The sequence below is a fragment of the Lepidochelys kempii genome, chromosome 3 (assembly GCF_965140265.1).
Source record: "Lepidochelys kempii isolate rLepKem1 chromosome 3, rLepKem1.hap2, whole genome shotgun sequence".
Taxonomy (NCBI): domain Eukaryota; kingdom Metazoa; phylum Chordata; order Testudines; family Cheloniidae; genus Lepidochelys; species Lepidochelys kempii.
The window spans coordinates 7,631,119-7,657,774 of NC_133258.1; the positions used below are offsets into that span (position 1 = coordinate 7,631,119).

The 26,656-nt window shown below is 45.1% G+C and overlaps 1 protein-coding gene across 6 annotated transcripts in view; it reads left to right on the plus strand.

The window, feature by feature from the left end:
• The window catches only part of EXTL3 (exostosin like glycosyltransferase 3), a 223,548-nt gene that overhangs the window by 170,057 nt on the left and 26,835 nt on the right, over positions 1 to 26,656 (plus strand). The window contains exon 4 of one of the 6 annotated variants that reach the window (XM_073335633.1): positions 18,289 to 18,591. The exons of the other annotated variants lie outside the window; for them this stretch is intronic. Within the exon in view, the coding sequence (XP_073191734.1) occupies positions 18,289 to 18,357 (69 nt within the window). The 3' untranslated portion in view covers positions 18,358 to 18,591. Of the gene's footprint in view, positions 1 to 18,288; positions 18,592 to 26,656 lie in introns of those variants that run through there. 6 annotated transcript variants of the gene reach the window in all.

Here is a 26,656-nt window from a genome sequence, read left to right on the forward strand (position 1 = left end):
AATTTTTAACACAATGTCAGGTTGCACTTAGCCACAGAGAGTGCAACTGCTATTTCTCTGCTATGGGAAAAAATAAACACATTCAAATTAGATCTCCTTGATTGGGAGATACTAATCATTCCTCTGACTTTAGGTAGGGTGCAGCCACTCTGTGCCATTCAGTTAACTCCTGAAACAGGGACAAGTAAATAATTTTTCTTACAGGTGGAACGGAAGCTAAGAACACAGGAGAGCTTTGGAGAGAAAGAGATTGATGATGAGTTAGCTTTCACACTCTACCCATGCCCCACATGCATGGGTGTGCGCACACATCCTGAAAAGATTCCCTAACGCAGAAAAAGAATTTGTCATTAGGGACAAAATATTGCCGAGGTTGTAGAGGAGGTTCCCAACTTCCCCTTTCAGGATCTCCCCTCTGAGGGATCCCTAAACAGTGAGCAGGGAATGGCAAGGAATAACTTTCCCTGCTTTGCAATTCCCTGAGAGCCCTTTTCACCCAGTTGAGGGGTTAAGGGAAACAAAATAAACCATCTCAAAAAGACAGACCACTCACCCAACCCTTGAAAATAGTAATAAAAACCAGGCGTCAACCTGAACCTGAGATCTGATTCAGAGAGGTTTTTTGAGGGAACTGGAACTGAACCCGAGCTGAAAACCTCTCTCACATTGAACCCAAACTGAAACCAAAGCCTATAAAACAAAAACCGGTAGCTGGTTCAAAATAACAGGTGCAATAATCAGGTGCTGAGGAAGGGTCTCTCTGTTCCAAGCCTAGAGAGAAAGGGCAGAGACCACACTTTCCAGGAAGCCATTGAAGCAGATGAGAAGAGAGGAAGGAGGGGGAAAGAGAGGGGTTCTGGGATTGGTAGTTCTCCTGTCTTTTATGCCAAGTAGAGGACTGCCCATGGAAGGAAACTAAAACTCCCAGAACACCTCCCTCACCTCTCCATCTCCTCCCAATTCTGTCTGAATGCTATTGGCCAGCAACTCAGGCCTCAGACTTGGTGGGTGAGACAGACGAAGTGTGGAACACAGGACCTTTGTTTAAACTTGCGGCTGTAAGGCTCCACTGCACTTTGTTCCTGGCTTTATGTCCCTGGCACAGAAGTTCCTCCCTACTACCACCCCAGGGTAAGTTATTCTGTTATGCTGGGGGGGGCTCCTGAAGGAAGTAGGGGCAGGGGTTGTAGGAGGGAATCTCCGGGGGCCTGAAAGAAGGGAGGGAGTGGACTGAGGGGGCTAGGGAAGAGTTCAGTCTGAAGGGGTTCGGGTTCGGTAGCAGTTCTTCTCTGACTAATGACCCCATTGTCACCTCACCTCCCTGACTGGCTGGGCCTAGAACATCTTCCCTCTGCCCATTAAGCCAGAGGAGGTTTATTCCACAATAGAATTATCGCATATTGCTTGATGATTTTTTTTTTTAAGGTTTGCAGTTCTATGGTGTAGAATCTTCTATTGTTAGAATAGGCAAAGAAGTATTAGTGGGGAAAAAACTCTAAGGCCTATTTCTGTCCTTTGCTACTTCTTTGGGTTCCTTTATTTCAATGTCAAGTACTTAACTAATAACTTTCTCTTTCATTCTTAATCTTACAAGAATGTTGGAGTGTTTTCAGTTGCATTAAATCTTTGAGCTGATTGACTTATACAAGTAGAACCAACTAAACACAATCCATTGCTCTTGCCATACTGCTGGACCAATTGCTGAATCATTCCAGCCCCAAACTGAGACTATTCCTACCTAGTCCCTCAGGCGTGTCCTTGATAACTGTCCCCCCAGAAACATAGGCCCTAACTCCGTTTCCCTTCCACTGATGACCATGATACACTGATATGACCATCAGGCTACATGTTCCAATGGAAGACAGGCTTCAAGCAGCTATGGGTAGAGTTTAAAAAAAAAAAAAAAAATCCTGTGAGGAAATTCTTCTCGTTTGACCAGGCCAAGAATTTCTACTTGTAAAGGTGGTAATTGCAGGAGTGTTATGATGGGAATACCCACATCAAATTTAGAGCAGCACATACAAAGACATTGCCCAGATGTTACTCAAGAGAAGCAATCCCCAAGTGAGACAAGTTCACGTGATGATGATGATAATCCTAACCTTCCGTGCAAAAGAATTAATCTGCCCTTAAACCAATGTACTCTAGATTCTATGTTGAAAAGCGAGATAATAAAAGTGAAATATTAGAAACCGACTTGGATTGCTGGTTCACTGTGAGTTGGCTCCTGTTGGTCTGATCTTCTGTGAGGGAATACTTCAGCAATGTATCTTGAGAGGAGTACTTGGATGGCTAGAACCTTTCATTTCTTGGTTATCAGTTCCCATTCTTACCAGGCCATTAGCAATAGTAATTTTCTAACCATTTGATGGCTGCTTAGTGGTCTGTGTGAAAGGCTTAGATCAGTGGTTTTCAGTCTGTGCTCCGCGGACCTCTGGGGTCCACACACTATGCCTAAGATTTCCAAAGGGATCCACACCTCCATTTGAAATTTGTTAGAGGTCCGCAGATGAAAAAAGATTGAAAACTACTGGCTTAGACTCAGTCAAATTCCCATTGGCCAGGTGCCTACATTATTATTTATGTATTAAAATAGTATTAATCATGTTTATTATAGTAGTGCCAAAGGACCAACCAAGAATGGGCCCATGTTGTGCTAGGTGCTGTACAAACACAGAGTTCAGGGCAGGGACTGTCCACTAAAGCTTACAATCGAAATAAACCAGACAGACACAGGGCGGGGCAGAACACGCAAGCAGAGTAAACAATGATGGCAGCCGTAGAACCTCACGGTTTTTTGAGGTGGGCCGAGCTAGGGGGGCTTCTAGAGGTTCTAACTCCATTGTTCTGGGCACTGTAGAGACCGAGTGAAATGCAGATAAGCTCTGAAGCTTACAGTCTACGTTCTGTGCTCCTCTAGAATTTTGGTTGTGTTACCACATGTGGATTTTGGGTCAGGTCACCGATAATATCTACAACCCTTTACTCTGTTCAGAGCCAGTTTAGCGTAGCACCTATCCATGTGCCCCAGCAGTGACTGGTAGAGTCCTGCAGCGGGACTGGGATCCCATAGGACCTGCTGCCATAGTAGCGGGAGCAGGTAAAATGTACTTTGTTGCGGGCGGCTTTGGGTGAGCACAAAACAGACTGTGGTAATTTGTGGGAAAACTAAATCTTTTTAAATAAAGGTTTAGATACTTAAATTTAAACAAGGGATAGAAAGAGGTTTGATGTCTATTATAGAATCATAGAATATCAGGGTTGGAAGGGACCTCAGGAGGTCATCTAGTCCAACCCCCTGCTCAAAGCAAGACCAATCCCCAACTAAATAGTCTCAGACAGGGCTTTGTCAAGCCTGACCTTAAAAACTTCCAAGGAAGGAGATTCTACCACCTCCCTAGGTAACGCATTCCAGTGCTTCACCACCCTCCTAGTGAAAAAGCTTTTCCTAATATCCAACCTAAACCTCCCCCACTTCAACTTGAGACCATTACTCCTCATTCTGTCATCTGCTACCACTGAAAACAGTCTAGAGCCATCCTCTTTGGAACCCCCTTTCAGGTAGTTGAAAGCAGCTATCAAATCTCCCCTCATTCTTCTCTTCCTCAGACTAAACAATCCCAGTTCCCTCAGCCTCTCCTCATAAATCATGTGTTCCAGTCCCCTAATCATTTTTGTTGCCCTCCGCTGGATGTTTTCCAATTTTTCCACATCCTTCGTGCAGTGTGGGGCCCAAAACTGGACACAGTACAATGCAGGTGCGAGTGGGAGTGCGTATAGCAGGGTGGGACGGAAGTGAGATTTTTTAAAAAAGTCCCATTCAGGGATCTAGTGACTGGCTTTAAAATCCAGGGTCTGGGGGAATTTCAAATAAATCAAATTTCCAATAAGTTTGTGTCACCGGCCTCTGCTATCTGGAATGTTGCGTTCTGGTTCCTCAGCATGGGAGACCTGTGAAATGAAGCTAATGAGCTTGGGGAGGGTGTTCCACTTACCTTGAGACGAGTCGCTCTAGGCCCATGTACTAATATTTCTGTAAATCGCTCACCCAGTCTCTGAGATTATACCCTGATTATACGCCTGTCTCTTCTTGTGAATTTCCAGCCCCTCTCTTGCTCCCTCTCTCGGGAAGGATCAGCGTTGTGCAGACTGGTCCTGTTCGTAGTAGCGTGGCAGCTATACTAGCGTGGCAGCATTCAGTTTTCCCCTCTTCCTCTTGGGTTTCTCTGTGCACTTGTAGGCACTTATGAGCAATTCAGCTGCGTTCAGCTACTGTAGCGCTTGTCAGTGACTAATCCTTTCCCTCAGCTTTGTTATAGAATAAGTAGCTAGCTTTGATCAGTGCATCTAGTTCCAGCGACATAATGTCCTTTTCCCTCTGGCTCAGTGGCCGGTCTGGAAAATTTGTTCACTTTAAATGCTAGTTTAAAAAGAAATAATCCCCTGACGATTTCTAATCCAGAGGCGTTACTGCAATGACAAATCTATTTGCTTGGGCACGTTGACCCTCGCAATGGCACTTGATTAAACAGTATGGGGAAAGATTTCCAAACCTCTTATTCAGAGAATCCCTGTGCAAATGCTGCATACTGTGCAGTGGCGTTGTTGTAATACTGACATTTTATACCTACAGCACCATTCTGCCACAAGGATATTAAAGTGCTTTGCAAATTACTTATAGGCAACACCACCACCTATGTTGTACAAGAAGGATGGATGCAGATTTCGGCCAAGAACAGAAGGGGTGAAACTTTACTTCTTTAACTGCCATGATTTCTTTCATGGACAGACCCTCACCTCACCTTGTGGAGTGTCTCTCTACTCTGGAAAAATGGCTGTAGAACTGGCCTTGTCGGGTTCCGTGTTCATCTTTCAGCGACTCCAGATCAAATGTGCTCCTTTGACAAGTAAGATGCCAGCCCTGCAGTGTCAACTGGGGATATGAGAAGGATGTGTTTTTACTAGCTTGCACATCATCACTAGTAACTCTTACCAAAATGAAGTGTGTTATATAAGCCAATTGAGGCGAAGAACTTCAAGTAAATTAACTCCATCTAGTCACAGTGAGTCAAGGACAGAAGTGTTCCAGGAGTCTTGATTGCACTATTAGGTCAGATTTTTGACTGTATCACCTTTCGGACTTCTTTGTAGCTTTGCATAAATACCAAGTAAGGCCCTGATTCAGCAAAGTACTTAAACGCATGCCTAACTTTAAGCATGTATGTAATCTCATTGAGTTTGCTGGGACTGCTCCCATGCTGAAAGTTGGACTTGTGCTTAAGTACTTTGCTCAATCAGGGCCTTAAACTGGACTTTTGTCCTCATGTTTTGGAAAAGCTGATCCCACCCTCTGAATGAAACTAATTTAAATCTGTTTCTTGTTCAATCAAAGCCCAGTAGACTGTGTGAAGAAAGAGGGTTGTATAAATATATCAGAGTACCTTTCCAGTCCTTTGAGGTAGGGCAGTGATGTCGAAGGGTTATTTGAGTTTTATTCCCAGCTTTGCCACTCTCACCCTGCAAGATCTCGAGCAAGTAACTTAAAGTACAGCTTTATTCCAAAAAGTGGTTTTGCAATAATGCCCGTAGGCCGGAAGTCTTATTATTTCTATTAGTATGTGATAAGGAAAGAGCCCAGCTTACGTGTCCCAGGCTGCACGAGCAGGGCTGGTAGTTAGGAAAACTAGCTTTTCGCTTGTAAACTGAGCACATTTGATCTAGAGTCCCGTACAGAACAGGCACTAGACAATGCCTTTTTAAAATTGTCATTTCAGAGTAGATCCGCATTTGTGCCTCTCCTTTACCCATTTGTAAAATGGGGATAATACCATCTCCCTACCTCTGCAGAGGTGTGGTCCTTGCTTAAATGTTTGTAAAGACCTTGAGATCATCTGATGAAAGGCAGTCTATAAATGAATAGCATTATTACCTTTACATTTGTCTGTCCCTTTGTTGTGTATAGCACTATCCGCTGCACACCGAGAGAACACAGTGCTGCCATATACATCAGATTACTTCATCTCAAATCCCCATTAGTTTACTGTCTTGATTTATTTTTAAAGGCTCCACGGTGGACAGGAAAGAAACAAAACACACACTTAATCTACCAGAGAGGCAGAAGTCCAGGTGCTTGTCACTACAGGGCTTAAGCAAATGTGCAGTGAGGCATGAATGTACAATGATAATTTAACAAGTTGCACTGACGTTTTAGGGATACATCCACTGAGCATTAAGTCAGATGCCCTTCAGCATCCCAGTGCTGCTGCCTAAAACCAGCACTTAATTCTCTTGCATGCCGTATGCTCTATTTGGATATCTTTGCATAGACACACATACGTATATTACTGTAGGTTTGGTTCTCAGAAATCTGACTAGATCCTGCAGCTAACAGGATCGGTAACCCAGAGGGGAAGTAGTAATTGCTGCGATGATGCAAAGGGAGTACTGGGAAGGAAGACTTCATGGCAGGTTTTTGCATATAAATCTAGACATTCTCTCACATGTGGAAGCCTGGTGTTTGTACTTAGGAAGTAGCAGCAAGTGTTGGGTCCCTGGAGAGTAATGTGCAGTCTGGCATCCAGTATGAAAGGCTAGATAGTCTTTATATTTTAAAAGCAGTCTTTGCTCTTGTGCACAATATATCACAATTGCTTGCTATAGAACAGGAGAGGCACTGTAGGAAATGACACTTGAATCAGTGTAGGGGCAGAAACATTTTACACCCTTCGGTGAACATGTGCAATGGAATATGGACCAAAGGCCTAATCTGAGTGTGCATTTTCTCCATCTTTCTCCCCTCCCTTTCCCCACTTATCTTCTTTCAGTCTCCTCTGCCTGCCTAGTTTTGTTTTGTTGTGTTGTTGTGTTTTTTACTGCAACCAGGTGTGGTGACACCCAAACCATGTTATGAGGCAGGGTGGTCTTGTGGCTAAGGCACAGGTCTGGGATATCTGGGTTCCCTCCCACCCGTACCACAGACTTCTGTGGGGAAGTCGTTATAGACCAGAGATGTGAATGGTGCTTTACACATTGTGTAAAGACACAGTCCCTATCCACAGGTGATTAACTATGGTGTAATACAGAGAGCAATGGACAACCTTCTACCAGGGTTGCCATGGGATGGGCCTGAGGAAGAGCTATCAGTCCCTATAAAAAAGAACGTTCCAAATGGCCAGCATAACACACAGCCTCTGACAATCAAACTTCTACTACTTGCCTTCTCATGGCAGAGATGTTCCAAACAAAAAGTGGGAGGGAAAAGGAGGGTGAAAGGCAAATGCCTGGTGCCTTAAAACCAGGCTGCTGAGGGCAGGTGGGGCCAGTTAGCCATGGCCAGCAAGTCACTTAGGAGAAGGAAAACCCCAATTTAAACCCTCTTGAGATGAGAGAAAACATTTTGAGGTCTGGGCAGTGGAAGTACTGTGATGGAGCTCTGGAGAGACCAGCGAAAACGCCTGAGAACCAGCTGAATGGCATAGGACTCCAAGAGGGGGCAAGCAGCTCCGAGGCTGCAGGTCTTGTCAGGCCTTGCCAGCCAGAGACCTAGATCATGGCACTAGGTGACACACTGCATCTTTGTTCTTTTCAGCTTACACTTAACCAGCAAGAGTAGTTAGCGCTTTTAAGGGGTGGCTAGTCCAGCCTATGTGTCACCACCAGGGACGCTCACAAATGGTGGGAGAGCTGTTCAGCCTTTGGCTGGGAGTTCATCTGTCTCAACCCGGACAGCCCCAGGCCAATAGGATTGCCAGTGGCCAGTGCCCGGTTGTCTCCACAGAGTTGGGGAGAATAGCCCAAAAGGTGAATTACTAGACAAAAATTTAGATTTGTGAAACAAAGGCTTAACAGCTCTTTGCAGGTTGCTACTTGGTGTGCTGTCCTTACCAAGTGAAGGCATGGAGTTGGCCGAGATGGTGGTCCGAAGAAACACCAATATACTCTCTGGCCTCCTGCATACATGCTGCCTGAGAACTCGGTCCTGGCTATAAGGGGGACTACACAAGTGGTAGTGGAAGGAGAAATGGTGCAGGAGTGGTGGTTTGCAATGAACTCTGTAAAACTTTTTAGGAAATCATCAGCCTGACACAGTCCATCATGGATGGTGAGAATATTGCGAGGGCCTACTTAATTGAGGAGAACTCTTTCTATGCCATGAGCATTGTGTGAACTGATGATCCTGGATCTCAATGGCCTGTCAGGGAGATGTTAAGTCTGCACTATTGAAGATGGCATCTGGAAAAGCATCAGGACCAGACAAAGTCCCAGTGGAAATTATCAAAGCCTTGAGAGAGGTTGGTGTATGCTGGCTCATGTGAGTCCTGTATACAGTTTGGAAAGAGAAGAAAATCCCAAGAGAATGTAGAAAGACCATACGGGTGCGATATACAAACTAAAAGGTGATATACACAACTGTTCAAAGTACTGAGGAATTAAGTTGCTGTCCCACAGCATGACATTGTTAGAGTGAATCATGTGTTGTATGCAGTGATGTTGTAGCTGTGTCAGTCCCAGGGTATTAGAGAGACAGAATGGGTGAGTTAATATCTGTTATTGGACCAACTTCTGTTGGTGAGAGACAAGCTCTTGTTCAGGTCTGGCAATGGTACTAATGTCACAGCTAAATACAAGATTGAACAAATAATTTAGCATGTTAGCACATATTCTAAGGGATCATTCAAGGTGAAGTGGCCTGTTAACACCCCTGTAATCATAGGACAAAAATGGGGGTTTGTGGGTTACAGACTGTTGTAATAAGCCATAAATCCAGTGTCTTTATTAAGACCATGATTTTTTTTTAAGTGTCTAGCAAAGTTAGGAATTTAAGGAATTTGTGGAATTTGTGACTACAGGGATGTTAACAGGCCACTTCACCGTGAACAGTCTCTTAGAATATGTCCTAACTACTTATGCTAAACTAGAGCTTTACAAACTGTGGAGTGCGCCCTCCTAGGGGGATACGGAGGAGTGTTTGGGGAGGTAAGTGGTGATGCCAGGTGGCTTGGGCCAGCCCTGCACCAGGGGTGCTTGGGGAAGGAGTGCCACCTCCACTCTCTGACTCACCTCAGCGAGCCAGCCAGCTTGTGGGTCGGCGTCAATGCCTCCGTGCCCAGCGCTGGCTCCGCCCCCAGAGAGACCGTTGCACACGCCTTCCCCCACCCTGAAAACCTCGGGGGGAGCGCATTCCAAAATTTTAACTCAAAGGGGGGATCAAAAAGTTTGAAAACCTCTGTGATAAACAATCTGTTCCATCTTGCACTTAGCTGTGATGCCCAGAGTACCTTTCCCAGAGCTGAAGAAGAGCTCTGTGTAGCTTGAAATCTTGTCTCTCTCACAAACAGAAGTTGGTCCAATAGAAAAGAGAATCATAGATAGCTGACAAAAACCGGAACCCATTTTAGGAAAGAAGAAGTTGGGTTATAGAAAAGGAAAAGGAAGAACAAGATGGTATGTTCATTGCTAGACAATTAGTGGAAAAGAAGCTGGAGGGAAATCTATTGCATGGATGGGCCTTCCTTGAGTTGAGAGAGCATTCGACAGAGTACCTAGGCGACTGCTACGATTCTGCGATATAGTGGAGGACCTTGCGCAGATGGTGATGGGCTTGTCTGAGGATTCCATAACACAGGTGCAGACGCCTCTTAGCAAAACAGAAGGTTTTGAAGTGAAGGTTGGGCTCCACCAGGGATCAGTGCTTAGTCTGTTACTAGTCAACATTGTGATGGACTTCATAAGTAAGCAAATCCAAATGGAAGGTGGTACAAAGTTGATCTCCGCAGATAATATTGCACTAATGGCCATTAGTGAGGAAACTTTAGTCCAGACAGCTTATGCCTCGAACAGACTATGACTTCAAAATTAATTAAGGGAAGGCTGGAGTTATGTGGGTGACTCACAGGGAACCAAGACATTGAGAGCCAGCACCTAAATCAGCTCTATGTTTAAATACTTTGTGGGCTGGTTGGTGGCAAATGGAGAAATCGACAGAGAACTGCAAATAAAGCTTTTGGGCATGCGGGAAATCTGGCCCAAAGTAAGTGGAGTGATTTCTGATAAATAGACATCCAGGCTACTTAAGGGACAACTATTTAAAACCATGGTAAGACCAGCTCTTCTGTACAGATCAGAGACATGGGCAACCAGAGAGAGAGACTTGAGAAGACTTAAAGTCATTGAAATAAGATGTTTGAGGGCAGTAAGGGCGGTGACATTGCTGGGCCATGTGTGGAATGAAGTCATTAGCAGTGAGACCAACATTGGTGGCATCAGAGAGAAGCTGCAACAGAGGAGGCTGAGATGGTTTGGGTACTATGAAGGATGGATGAAGGGAATCCTGTTAAGAAAGCATTTGAGACTCTATACATTGTGAAGAGAGTGGTCACTTTGGATGGGCTATTACCAGCAGGAGAGTGAGTTTGTGTGGGGGGGGGGGGGGGGCGGAGGGTGAGAAAACCTGGATTTGTGCTGGAAATGGCCCATCTTGATGATCACTTCAGATAAGCTATTACCAGCAGGACAGTGGGGTGGGAGGAGGTATTGTTTCATGGTCTCTGTGTGTATATAATGTCTTCTGCAGTTTCCACGGTATGCATCCGATGAAGTGAGCTGTAGCTCACGAAAGCTCATGCTCAAATAAATTGGTTAGTCTCTAAGGTGCCACAAGTACTCCTTTTCTTTTTGCGAATACAGACTAACACGGCTGTTACTCTGAAACCTGTCATTTGAGACTAGAGTTTGCAGGCAGAGAACAAGAGAACAGCCAAGAAAACGGTGGACTGCATACAGGAGGACAGGTCTGTTTAAATGTCCCAGTTAATATTTGCAGTATTGTTGTAGATGTGTTGGTCCCAGGGTATTAGAACGACAAGATGGGTGAGAGAATGTTTTACTGGACCAACATCTGTTGAAGAAAGAGACAAGCTTTGGAGCTACACAGAACTCTTCTTCAGGTCTCAGTAGACCCAAACCTGAAGAAGAGCTCTCTGCAGCTCCAAAGCTTGTCTTTCACCAATGGAAATTGGTCCAATAAAAGATACTACCTCGCCCACCTTGCCCCCCAGTTAATATTAAAAGCCTCCAGGTCAACTTAATCTGGGAAAAATGTAGACGCACCCCACTGCAACTCCATAGTTCCATTGGTCCGAGCAAGGTCTTCTGCCGCTCCCCCTATCTGTCTGTTTGAATGGAGGAGCAGGAGGTATTTGGAGGGCAACACTTAATGGGTAAATTAGGAGCTGTACTTGCAGTGAGACCTGCAAAGGAAAATCTTCTCTCTAACCAGATTAAAGTCCCTTGAGATTCATTGAAGCAACATGGGACTCGTACCCTGTTCGTTATAAGCTGGTTCCACTATGTCTAGCAATATGACTGATTGATATAGGTTGTTTGCTGAGGTGAGGTTGTGTGATTGGTGAAACTGCCTTTCTCATTTATTTGATCAAGATCTGGAGCACTGTTCTGACCTCTGATATTTGAGCTGATGGAAATAGCTTCCTTCCTTTTGCTGCCCTCATCAATATCATAAAGCAGAAGATAAAATACTGATTAAGGAACCGTGGTAAACATTTGTTAGTCCCCTTCTCCTAATGTTTCATACGAGAGCCCGCATCAGTAGATAATACACTGAGAATTGACTTTCTGGCAGAAAACAGTCTATTCATTCTGTCCAGACTCTTCAAACCCTTTCAGTGAGATCTTACATCTTTTACTGAAGGAGGATCCCAAAGAGTTTTACAGTCTTAACAAACTTAGCGGTCAGAGTCAAGTGATACTATTGAGTGCTTTGTGTCAGCTCATTGTCGGCCCCAGAATTCTGTACAGACTTTAAGCCTTAATCAAGCCTATATCCTCTTTCACACTCCAGAAAACAGACCCTCCAGGTGTGAACTTGATGTGCTGTCGTCTTCCTGAGTTTGCAGAGAGCTTGAAAAACAGCACAGAGAGCTGTGAACAGCCTCCCACTCCATTATTTATAGTGCCATGTTAACTCTGAAATCTAACAATTTTACACTCAAAGTGTCAGTATTACTAAATTTTAGGTGGAACTCGTGTAAAGTACCAGTCCTTTTCTTCCTTCAGTCTCTGATTCACAGTCAAGTTGCTTTGCAAATTACACACAAAGATCATTTTATACACCACTGAAGTACAAGCTCTTCTAGAATGTGACAATGCAGCTTTAACAATGAACAGTAACACTTTGCAACAGTTTAGGATGGAAAGTGAAGAATATCTTAAACAACTGCAGTAGCGAAGGGAATTCAGGTAAGCAGAATGTAAAGGAACGTGACAACAAAATAGTTTAAATTTGGTCACTCTTAAGATCTTTGATGTTGCAAGTGATCTTCAATGTCTCACCAAAGACAGCCGAGCACCATGCTGGGGCATCGATTCAGCCTTGGCTCAATGGGAAGAGTGCTACCTATTTTATCACCACTCGAAGCTAAAACCCTACCAGAGCAAGGCCTGCCGCTGCACGCGCTTCTCCCCGAGGGAGAGGATGGGAGAACAGGTGACGTGTGTAATCACATTGCTTAGTACGCTATTAGGAAGTGCTCAGCTATTGTGGTGATGAGTATGATATAAGATCAAATATAGAATAGAATAGCTTGGAGGTCAAGTACTTACCCAGCCTGAGGCAGCTTAGTTTGTGAGCATTAACATTAGCAGCATGAGATTGTATAGGTGTTGGCCATATATGTATGTCGGCTTTCTTTGTGCGTGCCAAAAAAAAATAACCATAACACCTTCAACTGGTGAAACGTACCCAATTTAACAAATTTAAAATAATTGCATCTGCTCTGCCAGAGGTTTTATTTTACTGCTGCTGTAGAAATCCTGCTGTACAGATATCTAGCAGCGGGGAAGGAGCCTGCCGAAGAAATAATTGCACAGCAGCTCCGAGGATTTGCACTGAAGAAAGCCTCTGTTAATTAAACAGCAGGGCAGTCAGCCAAAGAGCCCATTGTGGAAATGTAAGCTCTGCCTGACTTAGTGAACAGGGGCAGGATGTTTCAAATCACCACCTGGGAAGGCATCCTCTTGACAAACAGTGCCTGACTCTTCTTTCCCCCACCCCCGCCCTGGCTGTCCCTCATGTATTTCATATGCAAGTGCCATTGCTTTAAATCTGACATTGCTGTGACCGTGCCTTTAATGCCAGTAAATGAGCATTGCATGGCAGCTGTAGGCTTGGCTGAAACCAGTTCTTCTAAGAAGGTGAGAGTACCTCAGGGGTACCGCTAAACCACCAGGCTAATTTTTACGTGCCCTCTCTTACACAAATGAGATGTGACAGCATCTCCCAGAGCCACCCAGGAGTGCTGAGTGCATTTTCTGCCAGATTCCTTTGTGTAGTTTGCGGGCCAGCAATGTGCCTTTTTCAATGAAACTAGAAGTGCATGAACTTATCTGAGAGGAGGTTTATTCTCAGGAGTGAAGCGCTAACAAGGACCTGAACTTCGGTTTTTAAAACGTTTATTTTAACTTGGTGTTTTTAGAGTTTTAAATAATCATAAACCTTTGCAATTACATGGTACCTTTCATTATAAGTCTGGAAAGTCTTATCTGTATAACTGTCCAATGCTTTTTTGTATCCCACCAAGCTCTTGACTTCAGTGATATTAGGGGCAGAGAGTTTCACAGATTAATTGTGCATTGTGTGAACAAGTGTTTTTAATCACTTGGTGTCCCTAGCCTCTGTTTGCCAGAAGCTGGAAATGAGTCACAGGGGATGGATCACTCCATGATTACCTGTTCTGTTCATTCCTTCTGGCGCACCTGGCACTGGCCACTGTCAGAAGACAGGATACTGGGTTAGTTGGACCCTGGGTCTGACCCAGTAGGGCCATTCTTATGTTCTTAAAAGTTTTGAATTTGCCACCTTTCAATTTCAATGACTGTTCCCTGGTTCTTGTACTGTGGGGAAAGATGTACAAGTTCCTGATCTACCTTCTCTGTACTACTCATTATTAGCACAGTATAGAAAATACAAGACAACAGATACCAACATAGTGCTGTTTGGCACATCATCCCTCACCAACCCAGTTTGTGCTGTATGTGTTAAAGTGCAAGAGAAGAAAAATTGTACAGAGAGAGAAGACACCGCGGACAAGAAAATTCAGCCTTTGAATGGATTTTAAAATGTAATTAAAAGCCTTAGTGACTCAGAAAAATGACCCAGGTCTAATGTTTGTTTCTGCTTCGAGCTGGTAGAGTCCTAGGGCTCTGCCCCTCCAGAAGAATGAGACTCAAACTCTTAGAGTTCCGCCTACATTTATGAGCCTGTTGCTTTGTCATTTTAAGCTAATCGGTGCTGCATTATGGGGCGTCAAATGAAATTTGTCTGTGTCAGGGAATTTACAGCTGTTCTCAAAAAGCGTCTGAAAGGCCCACATCCCTGTTATCTAGGGCCAACCTTTGACAGGTCTTCAATAAATTGCTTGTATCTGAGAATCTTGGAGCACTTGGCAAATGTTAATCAAGCTTCACAATAGTATGATGAATTAAGTAAGGGACCTGTAAGAACTGTTTCATTCACCACTAACTTGCAGCTGCTTCTGGGGAGGAATATAAACCACACATTAACACTGCACAATAGTTTAGAACATGAAACAAGACTACTCTGTCCAAACTAACAACTTGATCTTCTGAAAATTATCATAAAACCTTTTAATGACCACAAGTGATAAAGACCTCTGGACTTCATTTTATCTTGCCATAACTACCTATAAATATTTTGAGCGGTAAAGGGGAAGATTTAGTGGTTGAAGTGGCATAGCCAGGAGCAATGGCTTGAAACCAAAAGGAAAATTTAAGTCAGACCTACTGACCCAGATCCACAAAAGTATTTAGGTGCCTAAATCCTAGGTTTAGGTGCTGCTGCAGTCCATAAAACCCCTGCTCGGCTGCTGCCTAACCAGGTAGGTGCCTAAATCACTTGGCACCTAAATTTTCAGAGTACAAGTTCCCCAGACACCTACATTTCTGCCTGTAGGCATGTGACCTGCTGCCAAACTCCCTGGACACGTATTTTCCTCCTAAGCCCCAGCGTATTCCACAAGCCAAGGGAAATTAAGTGCCCCACCTATCTCGCTGCGAGGCCAGATCCAGTAGGCATGCTCAGAGAGCACCTACCAGATTGGGTTCCAGTCACACTCAAGGAGGTGGTGCTTCCTTTAACTTTTAGCTTAGTGGTTAGAGCACTCACTTGCAATGTGGGAGACTCAGGGTCAATTCCCCCCTTTTACGGCTGGAGAGAGAAGATTTGAACAGGGGTGTCCCACCTCTGAGGTAAGCGCCCTGAGCTCCGGTCTGTTCTGATGTCAGGTTCCCTCCATCACTCCTGTTGAAGTTGTTCTGCTTAGGATAAATAGGCATTGGGTCAGAGAGTGAGAATGACTGTAGCCCAGTAGTTAGGGCATCCACTCAGAAGTGGGAGACTCAGGGTCAAGGCCCTGACTCTCTAATTATTTATACAAAGCAGAACAAATTCAACAGTAGAGACTGGCTAGCTTAGGTGGCTTGCAGCCTAGGGTGCTGGCTTTCGTGGATCCTATTCTTAGGTGCCCGTGTCTCTCCATGCATTGTATAAGACGTCTAGGAGCCTAATTCAGGCTTTGTGGATCCCACCGTTGTTGTAGTGGCTTTCTAGGTGCCTAAAAGTTAGGCATTGCACCACTAAGCCTCACAACACTGAAGTCCTTTTGGGAATCCATGCCACGGGTTTTCCACAGAGGGTGCTCTGAGGCAGGTATTTAAGGTACTGTTACCGGAGAGTAGTCTAGAGGAAAATCTTCCTTCGCGCAGAATATTGAACTAGAAGGCCCATGCAGCCTCTTCTGAGAGGTTCCTAGAGGAGCCGTGAACAATGCCATATCTGGAGCATTACAGCTTAAGTCAACATCTGGTAACAGCAGTATCAAAATACTTGCATTGCATCAGCAAACAGCCACAGACCCGCTGTATAAGAGTGAATGTTTCTGGTTACTCAGACCCTTAATGAGGGATCTGAATATTTGTGTGTAAGTGTCTGTACCTCCATTTCCACAGATATTCACACAACCCCTAGTGCTGGAAGTGCACGCTTCTTCTCATAGCCTCACCAGTGCACCTCCACTGTGACCTGAAGGGACTACCTCTAAGGTTGAGAGGGTAATTCGCTCTCCATGGATCATTCAGTCTTTGAATAGCAAGACTACAAGCCAAGGTTCCCGGTGTGGTGGTGGATTTGTGATGCAGACATATGTCTGCTAGCACCTTGATACAGAGCACCAACTTGTTTCATCTACTTCACCATGTGGCCATCAGAAGTTAATGCCTTGCAAGTTGCTGACCTCCAAACTAGTGACCTAGATGTGAAAAATTTCTCACTGTGCAGTCTCCTCTCCTTAGATGCATTGTTCAAGCTGATCATCGTTTTTAAGGCAGGCTCTTGTCCTGTAATGTAATGATTGGCAACCATGCACTTTATTGGTTTTAATGTCACTCAGCACCATAATAAGTGCTAGCTGAAGGCTCAACTACGGAAGAGACTCATCAAGTACAGTAGACCATAGGGAAGGTTGTCAAAAAAGATGCCAATGGCATTGTCACTGGGTAGCTGGTGCCTTGAAGGGAAATCAGGGCTCAGTCTACTCTTGAGAAGCTATTTTAAAAGACACTACCAAGTGGTAAGACACAGACATCTTCTTCATCTGTATGACCTTTGCTTTCCCAAGTTGGTATATGGAGGAGGCATTCTTGAGGGCATTGCTTCATCACAGAGGGGCTTGTTCCTTGTAAAGTAGGTCATCACAGGCAGACTGGGCCCTGCTTCCACCTAAAGAGGCCAGCCACCCTGTGACAGGGATTTAGGAGTACAGGTCCCATTGGAAGTCATTGGAACTGGAAGACCTAAGAAGTCAGTGGCAAAACATAATCCTAAAGTTGTCCTGAGAAGCCAAAGAATGGTAAAGTAAATGTAATCAGGCAGCCACTGCAATGAAATTCCTTAACTGGGGGGCGGGGTTTGAGAGGCACAAACCATTAGTCTCTTTAATTTAAAATTAAACATGTTGGATTCCTCCTCTCCTTCCTGTTTCTTTAGAGATGTTCAACAGTTGCATCCATATGGAAATGAGTAGTAGTCGCTTTTATTCCTCTTGCAAGCTGTTCTCTCATCTCTAAGTCTGGCAACCCACTGATACTGGTAAAGTAGTTTAAAGGCAGCATGAGTGTTTCCACACATCATGAGCATAGACACAATATCAGACTAAGGGTTGCTCGCTAGTGTTATGTTGTGTGGAGTTGATTTTATTGGGGGATTATTTATGGGGGTTTTATCTTGCATTATTTAATTCTGCGTATTTCTGAAATACATCTGTTTTGCTCATTTATATGCTGTTTCTGATTATCTTTATAGCTAACTACGGTGTCGATAAAACTCTCCTTCAAACCTTGGGAGGTGCACTGCTTAGATAGACCATTAATACTGTTAATTCAGATCTTTAGAGATGGTTTGGAGGTGGCTGAACACAGCAAAAAAAAGTTAATTCTAGCCATAATGGTTCCGGCGCTCGAGGAGAGCTTTTATAAATATTTCCAGGGGCAAAGGAAGCACTATGGGACACATAGGTCTATTAATAAATGAGAAGTTGGATAATGGTGATCCTCAACTCCGGTCTCAATAAGAAAAATATAGAAGAGGTATGAAGACTTGCTAAAAGTAGGTATTGTTGAGCAGGTAGACGGTCTGAACATGTACAAATCAGTCAGCCCAGATTTCTGAGAGATGAGCATGATATAAATGCCTAACTGGACAGACCTTCTAGGGAATTGGCTAACAAATTTACTCTGCCACTAAAAATTAGTTTTGAAAAATCTAACAACCACCAGAGTGTGTAGGAACGCAAATGTGGTACCCATATTCTAAAATGAAAGGAAAACTTGTTGGGGCCAATACAGTGCATCGCATATGCGGGACCTCCTGTCAATGCTACCAAAATGCCTGCGTACCTGGTGGCAAGTAGAGAAGGCTTTTAAGATGCCACTTAGATGGAGGTTGGTGAAGAAGAGCACTCTAAAAAGGAAGGTTTCAGAGTAGCAGCCGTGTTAGTCTGTATTCGCAAAAAGAAAAGGAGTACTTGTGGCACCTTAGAGACTAACAAATTTATATGAGCATAAGGTTTCGTGAGCTACAGCTCACTTCATCGGATGCATCCGATGAAGTGAGCTGTAGCTCACGAAACCTTATGCTCATATAAATTTGTTAGTCTCTAAGGTGCCACAAGTACTCCTTTTCTTTTTTCTAAAAAGGAAATCTCTGATGCAGACTGGCCAATAGCCCAATGGGCTGCAGCATGGATGGTGACTCAGGAGAGGTGAAAAAAGAGAGGGGATGTTGCAGATAAATAACTTGGAAAGTACTCCCGTGTTCTAGGCAATCTTTTTCAAGGCAAGTAAGGAAAGCAGGTAAGGACCCATTCAAAAGAAAAAAAGGTTTGTATGAGAATTGACACATAACAGGTTCATGCTAAAGAACAGTGGAGAGTTACTGGGAGATTGGAGGAAATCAAATGCAGTGCTGATTTTGAATGCCCTTATGTGAAGGCACTGGACTGGGACTTGGGAGACCAGGGATCAACTCTGAGCCCTGGCACAGACTTCTTGTGTGACCGTGGGCAGGTCACATGAGGTACGTTTTCACTGCAGAGTGAAGGTGACTGTAACATGGGTAGGCATACCCGTGCTAGCTTTAATGTAGCTGGCACGGGTAACAATAGTAGTGAAGCTGTGGTGGCACAGGCTTGCATTCAGGTCAGCTGGCCAGATACAAGCCTGCCGGGGACCCTGGGTACGTACTTGGATTTCTAGATCATGCTGAAGTCCATGCCGCCATGTCTTCACTACTGTTATTTCCCACGTTAGCTAGATTAAAGCTAGCTGCCACCTGCAGTACCCCGCACAGATCTGGGTCTCTCCTCCCCAGGTAACCCCCAATCCTCTACCTCCACCTCGCCTCAGTCTATGGCCACCGCCAGACATCCCAGCCCCCGTTCCCTGGGGCTGTCTACAGCATAAGCTCCACTCATCATAGGCAAGGGGGGTTTGGACCTTCTGCCTCTGCCTACACCTTGGGCTGCCCTCTGCAACCCCAGTACCTATTTTGTCTTCCACTAGGCCTGCAGCCTGGGGGGTTTCGAGGCCAGAGCTCCCCAGTTCCTCTGGCCTTCCTCTAGCCCTGCTCCACCTCAGGTACTTTGGTATGCTCCCAGCAGCCAGGTTCCTCCCTCTCAACAGGCTAGAGAGAGAGTCCTCTGCTCCTGGCTTCACTGGCTTTTATAGGGCCCGCTGGGTCTGTTTGGGGCGTGGCCACACCTGAGGTTGCCTCCCAATCAGCCCAGCATTTCCCCTGCCCCAGCCCTCTCCCAGGGCTGTTTTAAGCTCTTCCAGGCAGGAGCGGGTGACCACCCCGCTACACCCTCTTAAATATTCCATAGTTGGCAGCATCCATGGTAAGTGTTAATTACAATATTAAATGAAAACAACTGGACTCCTTGTTTTTGTGGATACAGACTAACACGGCTACCCCCTGATACTTGACAGTATTAAATGAATTATCTGTGTTATGGAAAATTTCAAACTGAAGGGCTGTAATTTACCACAGAATGGTGAGTCCCCATTAGGAACTTTCAAAACTTCCCTCTGTCTATACCATTTCCTCTACTGGTAGGGTACAGTCTGTCCCCACCTCATCCAGTAATGTAATATCTGTCTGGTCTGTGCAGCAGCCCCCTCTGCTGGCCACAATACAAGCTTTAGATCTGGTGTTTTTCTTCACCTTATTAGGACAAGGTATAGAATCATAGAATATCGGGGTTGAAAGGGACCTCAGGAGGTCATCTACAGACAATGATAACTTTGTAAACGAGACTGAATTTCTGCTTCAGTTTCAAAATGCCGTGTGTCGGATCTGGAGCCATAAATTCTGTGAAGCGCCATGTGTGGGGTGGGGTCTGATGGCTCAGAGAAACCCTAATTCAGAAAAGTGTTTAGGCATGTGCTTAAATCCTGTAGAAGTCAGTGGAACCTTAGCACTTGCATGAAGCATGTACCTAAGTTCTTGTCTGAAATGGGGCCAGAGTATGGTTGCAAGGGTGAAGTAGGATGCACTGCTCTCCCTCCCCTGAAAAATGTGTATAGTTGTACTTGATATATCGGTGTGTACAGGCAGAACCTTCATATTCTGATTTATGGGGCTGTCTCTTCTTGTATAGATTATAGAACTGTAGATTGAACTGATGAGCTGACTCTGCTTTTCAATGCTGCGATGCCCAAGCCAGACCCAAATCTTGGCCAATGGGGGCTGGGTGAACCTCACTCTTAAGAAGATTGGAGGTTGGGGTTTTTTGGCAATAAGGAGCAGCCTTGCAAAATTTTGCTCATCTTATGGCAGCAACTTTGTTGTTAATTTTGGAGAGGTAAGTGACCATCATTCTTTTTTTCATTATCACAATTTTTAGTAAAGGAGGGTGAGTAGATTTTGGCATTGGGCCCGTAGAGGAGATGATTTTGCGAGGCTTTTGTAGGTTATCTAGGTTTGTCCAGGAAGTATCATCAAAGATTAAAAGCCAGTGACCAAGGGCATTGTTTTCAAAAACAGAGAGCAGAGTATCTCTGAAAGAAGCCTGCCATCATGGCCTCAACCACATGACTCACATGGAAGTCTGAAAGATTAATCATTAAAGGATTGGGAAACAATTGTTTCATGGTCTCTGTGTGTATAATGTCTTCTGCAGTTTCCACGGTATGCATCCGATGAAGTGAGCTGTAGCTCACGAAAGCTTATGCTCAAATAAATTGGTTAGTCCCTAAGGTGCCACAAGTCCTCCTTTTCTTTTTGTGAATACAGACTAACACGGCTGCTACTCTGAAACCTGATAATAGAGGGCTCTTCCGTCTAGTAGTTTAAGGTATATAACAAGATTCAAAGGTTGGAAGCTGAAGATAGATTCATAGAGTCCAAGGCCGGAAGGGACCATTGTGACCATCTGTCTGACCCCCTGTATAGCACAGAGCAGAGAACTTCCTCACAATAATTCCAAAATTTTAGAAAAACATCCAATCTTCCTAGACAAATTCTGATTAGAAATAGGATGCAGATTTTTAGCAATGTGGGTAATTTACCATTGGAGCAATTTAACAGGGATTATGATGGTTTAACAGGAATCAGGATTGGTCGTTTTACTAAACGATATGCTCTAGTTCAAACGAATTAATTCAGAGGAATTCTATGGCCTGCGTTTTGCAGGAGGTCAGACTAGTTTAACACAGCGGTCTCTTCTGGTCTTATAACTAGGGCCCTATCAAATTCACGGCTATGAAAAATGCATCACGGATGGTGAAATCTGGTCTTTTGTGTGCTTTTACCCTGTACTATATAGATTTCACAGGGGAGACCAGCATTTCTCAAATTGCGGGTCCTGACCCAAAAGGGAATCGCGGGGCGAGTCACAAGGTTATTTTAGGGGTGTTGTGGAATTGCCACCCTTACTTCTGAGAGAGCCGCGTATGTTGGCCGGTCGCCAAGCTCTGAAGGCAGCACCCCGCCAGCAGCAGGGCAGAGGTAAGGGTGGCAATACCAGACCATGCCACCCTTACTTCTGCACTGCTGCCTGCAGAGCTGGGAAGGCGGAGAGTGGCGGCTGCTGACTCAGGGCCCAGCTCTGCAGGCAGCAGCACAGAAGTAAGGGTGGCGATACCACACCAGGCCATGCCATACCATCTGTACTTCCTCGCTGCTGCTAGCGGCAGCTCTGCCTTCAGAGCTGGGCTCCCGGCCAGCAGCTGCTGCTCTCCAGCTGCCCAGCTCTGAAGGTAGCACCGCCGCCAGCAGCAGCAAAGAAGTAAGGGTAGCAGTACCGCAACCCCCCCACCTCCCCCATACCTATGCAAAAACCCCCCCACACACACACACACACACACACCTCCTTTTTGGGTCAGGACCCCTACAGTTACAACACTGTGCAATTTCAGATTTCAGTAGATGAAATCATGAAATTTATTAGTTTTAAAATCCTATGACCGTGAACTTGACCAAAATGGACCATGAATTTTGTAGGGCCCTGCTTATAACCTGTGAAATCAACAACACATATGGGTTGTGAAAGGCTTTCTATGGTACATGTGTTTCTGGGAAACTGTGCCTTTGATTCTGGTCCTGGGCTTCTGTGAATGATCCCTGCAAGCTTGGCGTCTCATCGTGTGTAGTATTCATGCATGTCTAGTGGGAGCTGTGATCTTGCTTTGAAACTGGCTGCTGCTTCTTTCCAGTGTTGCCTTAGTTTTATTTGTCTAGAAGCCTTAACAGGATACAATGGTGATATCTGTTATCGCCTCTTAACTCCTGTGAGCCCCCTTTATCTGACTTAAGGTTGTCTCCTGGAGGTTTTAGTTGAGTGAGGACCAGAGTTCCAGTTTTGCCTGTGAGAGAAGAAAGAACTTGCCCATCTTCTCCTGTTGGAACTGGAGAGGAGCATGAGCGGCCAGTTAATGCAGTAGGACTTCAGCACCTCCTCTTCACCACTGAAGTCCTGCTGAGCTGAACAGCCACTTGTGATCTGCTCCAATTCCTCTGCTGTTAGAGGGGAGCCTCTGCTTACAAGCTGCTTATAATCAAGGTATTTAGCTCAATGGACTTTAATATCTGGATTCAGGGCCCTCTCCCTGCAGTTGTTGGAGCCCCATGACCCTTTTTAGAGGTGTGGACTCCCAAGCAGCCCAAGTTCCATTGGGGGTGAAAGCACACATGATTGTCTGGGATGTGACATTAGCTGGTATAGCTGAAATTGGGCCCCTTACTGAATGAGGGAGGCAACCTGGTGACAGAGGATGTGGAAAAAGCTAATGTACTCAATGCTTTTTTTGCCTCTGTTTTCACTAACAAGGTCAGCTCCCAGACTGCTGCGCTGGGCATCACAAAATGCGGAAGAGATGGCCAGCCCTCTGTGGAGATAGAGGTGGTTAGGGACTATTTAGAAAAGCTGGACGTGCACAAGTCCATGGGGCCGGACGAGTTGCATCCGAGAGTGCTGAAGGAATTGGCGGCTGTGATTGCAGAGCCACTGGCCATTATCTTTGAAAACTCGTGGCGAACCGGGGAAGTCCCGGATGACTGGAAAAAGGCTAATGTAGTGCCAATCTTTAAAAAAGGGAAGAAGGAAGATCCTGGGAACTACAGGCCAGTCAGCCTCACCTCAGTCCCTGGAAAAATCATGGAGCAGGTCCTCAAAGAATCAATCCTGAAGCACTTGCATGAGAGGAAAGTGATCAGGAACAGCCAGCATGGATTCACCAAGGGAAGGTCATGCCTGACTAATCTAATCGCCTTTTATGATGAGATTACTGGTTCTGTGGATGAAGGGAAAGCAGTGGATGTATTGTTTCTTGACTTTAGCAAAGCTTTTGACACGGTCTCCCATAGTATTCTTGTCAGCAAGTTAAGGAAGTATGGGCTGGATGAATGCACTATAAGGTGGGTAGAAAGCTGGCTAAATTGTCAGGCTCAACGGGTAGTGATCAATGGCTCCATGTCTAGTTGGCAGCCGGTATCAAGTGGAGTGCCCCAAGGGTCGGTCCTGGGGCCGGTTTTATTCAATATCTTCATAAATGATCTGGAGGATGGTGTGGATTGCACTCTCAGCAAATTTGCGGATGATACTAAACTGGGAGGAGTGGTAGATACGCTGGAGGGGAGGGATAGGATACAGAAGGACCTAGACCAATTGGAAGATTGGGCCAAAAGGAATCTGATGAGGTTCAATAAGGATAAGTGCAGGGTCCTGCACTTAGGACGGAAGAACCCAATGCACAGCTACAGACTAGGGACCGAATGGCTAGGCAGCAGTTCTGCAGAAAAGGACCTAGGGGTGACAGTGGACGAGAAGCTGGATATGAGTCAGCAGTGTGCCCTTGTTGCCAAGAAGGCCAATGGCATTTTGGGATGTATAAGTAGGGGCATAGCGAGCAGATCGAGGGACGTGATCGTTCCCCTCTATTCGACATTGGTGAGGCCTCATCTGGAGTACTGTGTCCAGTTTTGGGCCCCACGCTTCAAGAAGGATGTGGATAAATTGGAGAGAGTCCAGCGAAGGGCAACAAAAATGATTAGGGGACTGGAACACATGAGTTATGAGGAGAGGCTGAGGGAGCTGGGATTGTTTAGCCTGCAGAAGAGAAGAATGAGGGGGGATTTGATAGCTGCTTTCAACTACCTGAAAGGGGGTTCCAAAGAGGATGGCTCTAGACTGTTCTCAATGGTAGCAGATGACAGAACGAGGAGTAATGGTCTCAAGTTGCAGTGGGGGAGGTTTAGATTGGATATTAGGAAAAACTTTTTCACTAAGAGGGTGGTGAAACACTGGAATGCGTTACCTAGGGAGGTGGTAGAATCTCCTTCCTTAGAGGTTTTTAAGGTCAGGCTTGACAAAGCCCTGGCTGGGATGATTTAACTGGGAATTGGTCCTGCTTTGAGCAGGGGGTTGGACTAGATGACCTTCTGGGGTCCCTTCCAACCCTGATATTCTATGATTCTATGATTCTATGAAATATTAAACTTTGTCTACACTAGAGATTTCAGCCTTTGGTGGCTGCTGGCATAGATGTACCTTGCCACCCCCAGCATATGCAGACAAAGCTACTCTAAGCTGTGGTAAGCACTAGAAACCAAAGTAAGCTGCACAAAACATGGCTTTGCCTGTGTACTCTAGGGGTTTGTGCTGGTTCAGCTATCTTGGTGACGTAATTGGGGTGTAGATAAGGCTTTGCTCTAGTAAAGCTTGCCAGGAAAGCTGTGGAACCAGAGCTGCGTGAGTAAAGGGTTGTTTTGGGAGGAAGCTGTTAGGGGGTAGGGTTGGCAGGAGAAGGTAGTAGAGAGGGAGTAGTAGAAGGTAGGGTAGCGAGATCTGATCATAAAGGAATATTGCCTGTTAAGACAGCTCCTGCTTGTCTTTTGTGATTCATCAAATTCTGTGTATATCCAGAGATCTGCTGCAGAAGTTCCATCTCCAAGACTTTGAGCTTGCGGAAAAGCTGATAGCGTCCATGCAGATCCTCTTTTGACCTCTTCAGTGCTCATCATGGTACAGTCCCAGCTTGGAAACTTTGCAGTTTGCCCACTTATGACAGTCCATTGTTCCTATTCGTTTTTCTCCTGCTTGGTGCACGCTGGTTCTGAAGGTCTTCTGAAGACTCGCTCAGCCTCAAAGATGCCCTTGTTCCTTGGAACTAACTGCTGTCACGGCAATGGGCATCCCCAGCTAGAGTAACAGGAAAAGGCTTGCCAGTCTGCTGCAACACATCACTTTTGCAGCGAGCAGGTAATCAGGCCAGAGACAATGTAACCAGATGTGATTAATACTGTTTGCATGCATGTGCTCGTTCACATATAGCCACCTAGATTCAATATGCCTTCTGATAGGTGCTACAGATAGCCCTTAGAAATCACCAGTTGTAGGCCAGGGCAAGGGCAGAGTTTGGAACATTATCTAGTGGCTAGTTCATGGGAGTCATAAGATAAGAGTTGTCTTCCTAACTCTGTCACTGACTTGGTGTGTGACCTTTGGACAGCTTGCTTAACCTCTGCATCTGTAAAATGGCAATAGTGCAGACTTCACTGCTGTGATGGTGTCTTTCAGAAGGCCATAAATAATCAGAAACTGATGTTTATAATAGCACCTTTCTTTCCAGAAGTCACACTTAAACCTATACCAGAGGATCATTTCACCTACCACGGAAATGCTGTCACTGTTGGGAAAACCAGCAGCTGTTTAATGCTGCCTAACACTTTAGGAAAGGAAAAATGCCATATACAAACTGAAATTGCAATGGAATTTTTAATACTGCTATTGGGGAACCTGTCTGTCCCTCCCCAGTATATCATAAGCTGAGAAGAACCACTGTTTAGAACACTTACTCGTATAACATTCTCATTCTCTGAGTGCTTCCACACTAGAAAAAAAAGTTTAGTTTTCTTACCATGTGTTAGCTAGGGAGGAGCCATGGGTTTACCTCAATCTGTGAACATGTTTGAGAACTACAATTGCCTTGTCTTCACTAGGCTTGTCCCATGTGTTACTTACCATGCGTTGGCTAACGTGTGGTAGGAACACACTCTTCCTCCCTCTTCCCCCCCCTCTCCCCCCCCAATAAAGACAAGGGCTCAGTGGTGAATCTCCCAGTGTCTTGTAGAGTTTGCTCTTTGGCAGCAAACCAGCGCAGCACACTAAGCTGAGCTGTCAGGATTTCTCCAAGGGCACAGGCATTCTTCACGTTTTCACCGTCAGATTATAGAATCATAGAATATCAGGGTTGGAAGGGACTCCAGAAGGTCATCTAGTCCAACCCCCTGCTCCAAGCAGGACTAATTCCCAGTTAAATCATCCCAGCCAGGGCTTTGTCAATACCTGACACTTCATTTAAAACCCATGTGTCAAACCTCAATACTGTAATAGAAGAATTGCACCAGGGCAATGATTTGAGTGTATTTAGATTGGCATTGGTTTATTTGGAGTTATCGCTAGACAAATCCTGGATTCCTAACTTGACTTTGCCACATCTGTGCACACTTGTAAAGATCCATTTGGCTAACATATCTGTGAATGACAGAAGAAGCAAATTCATATTA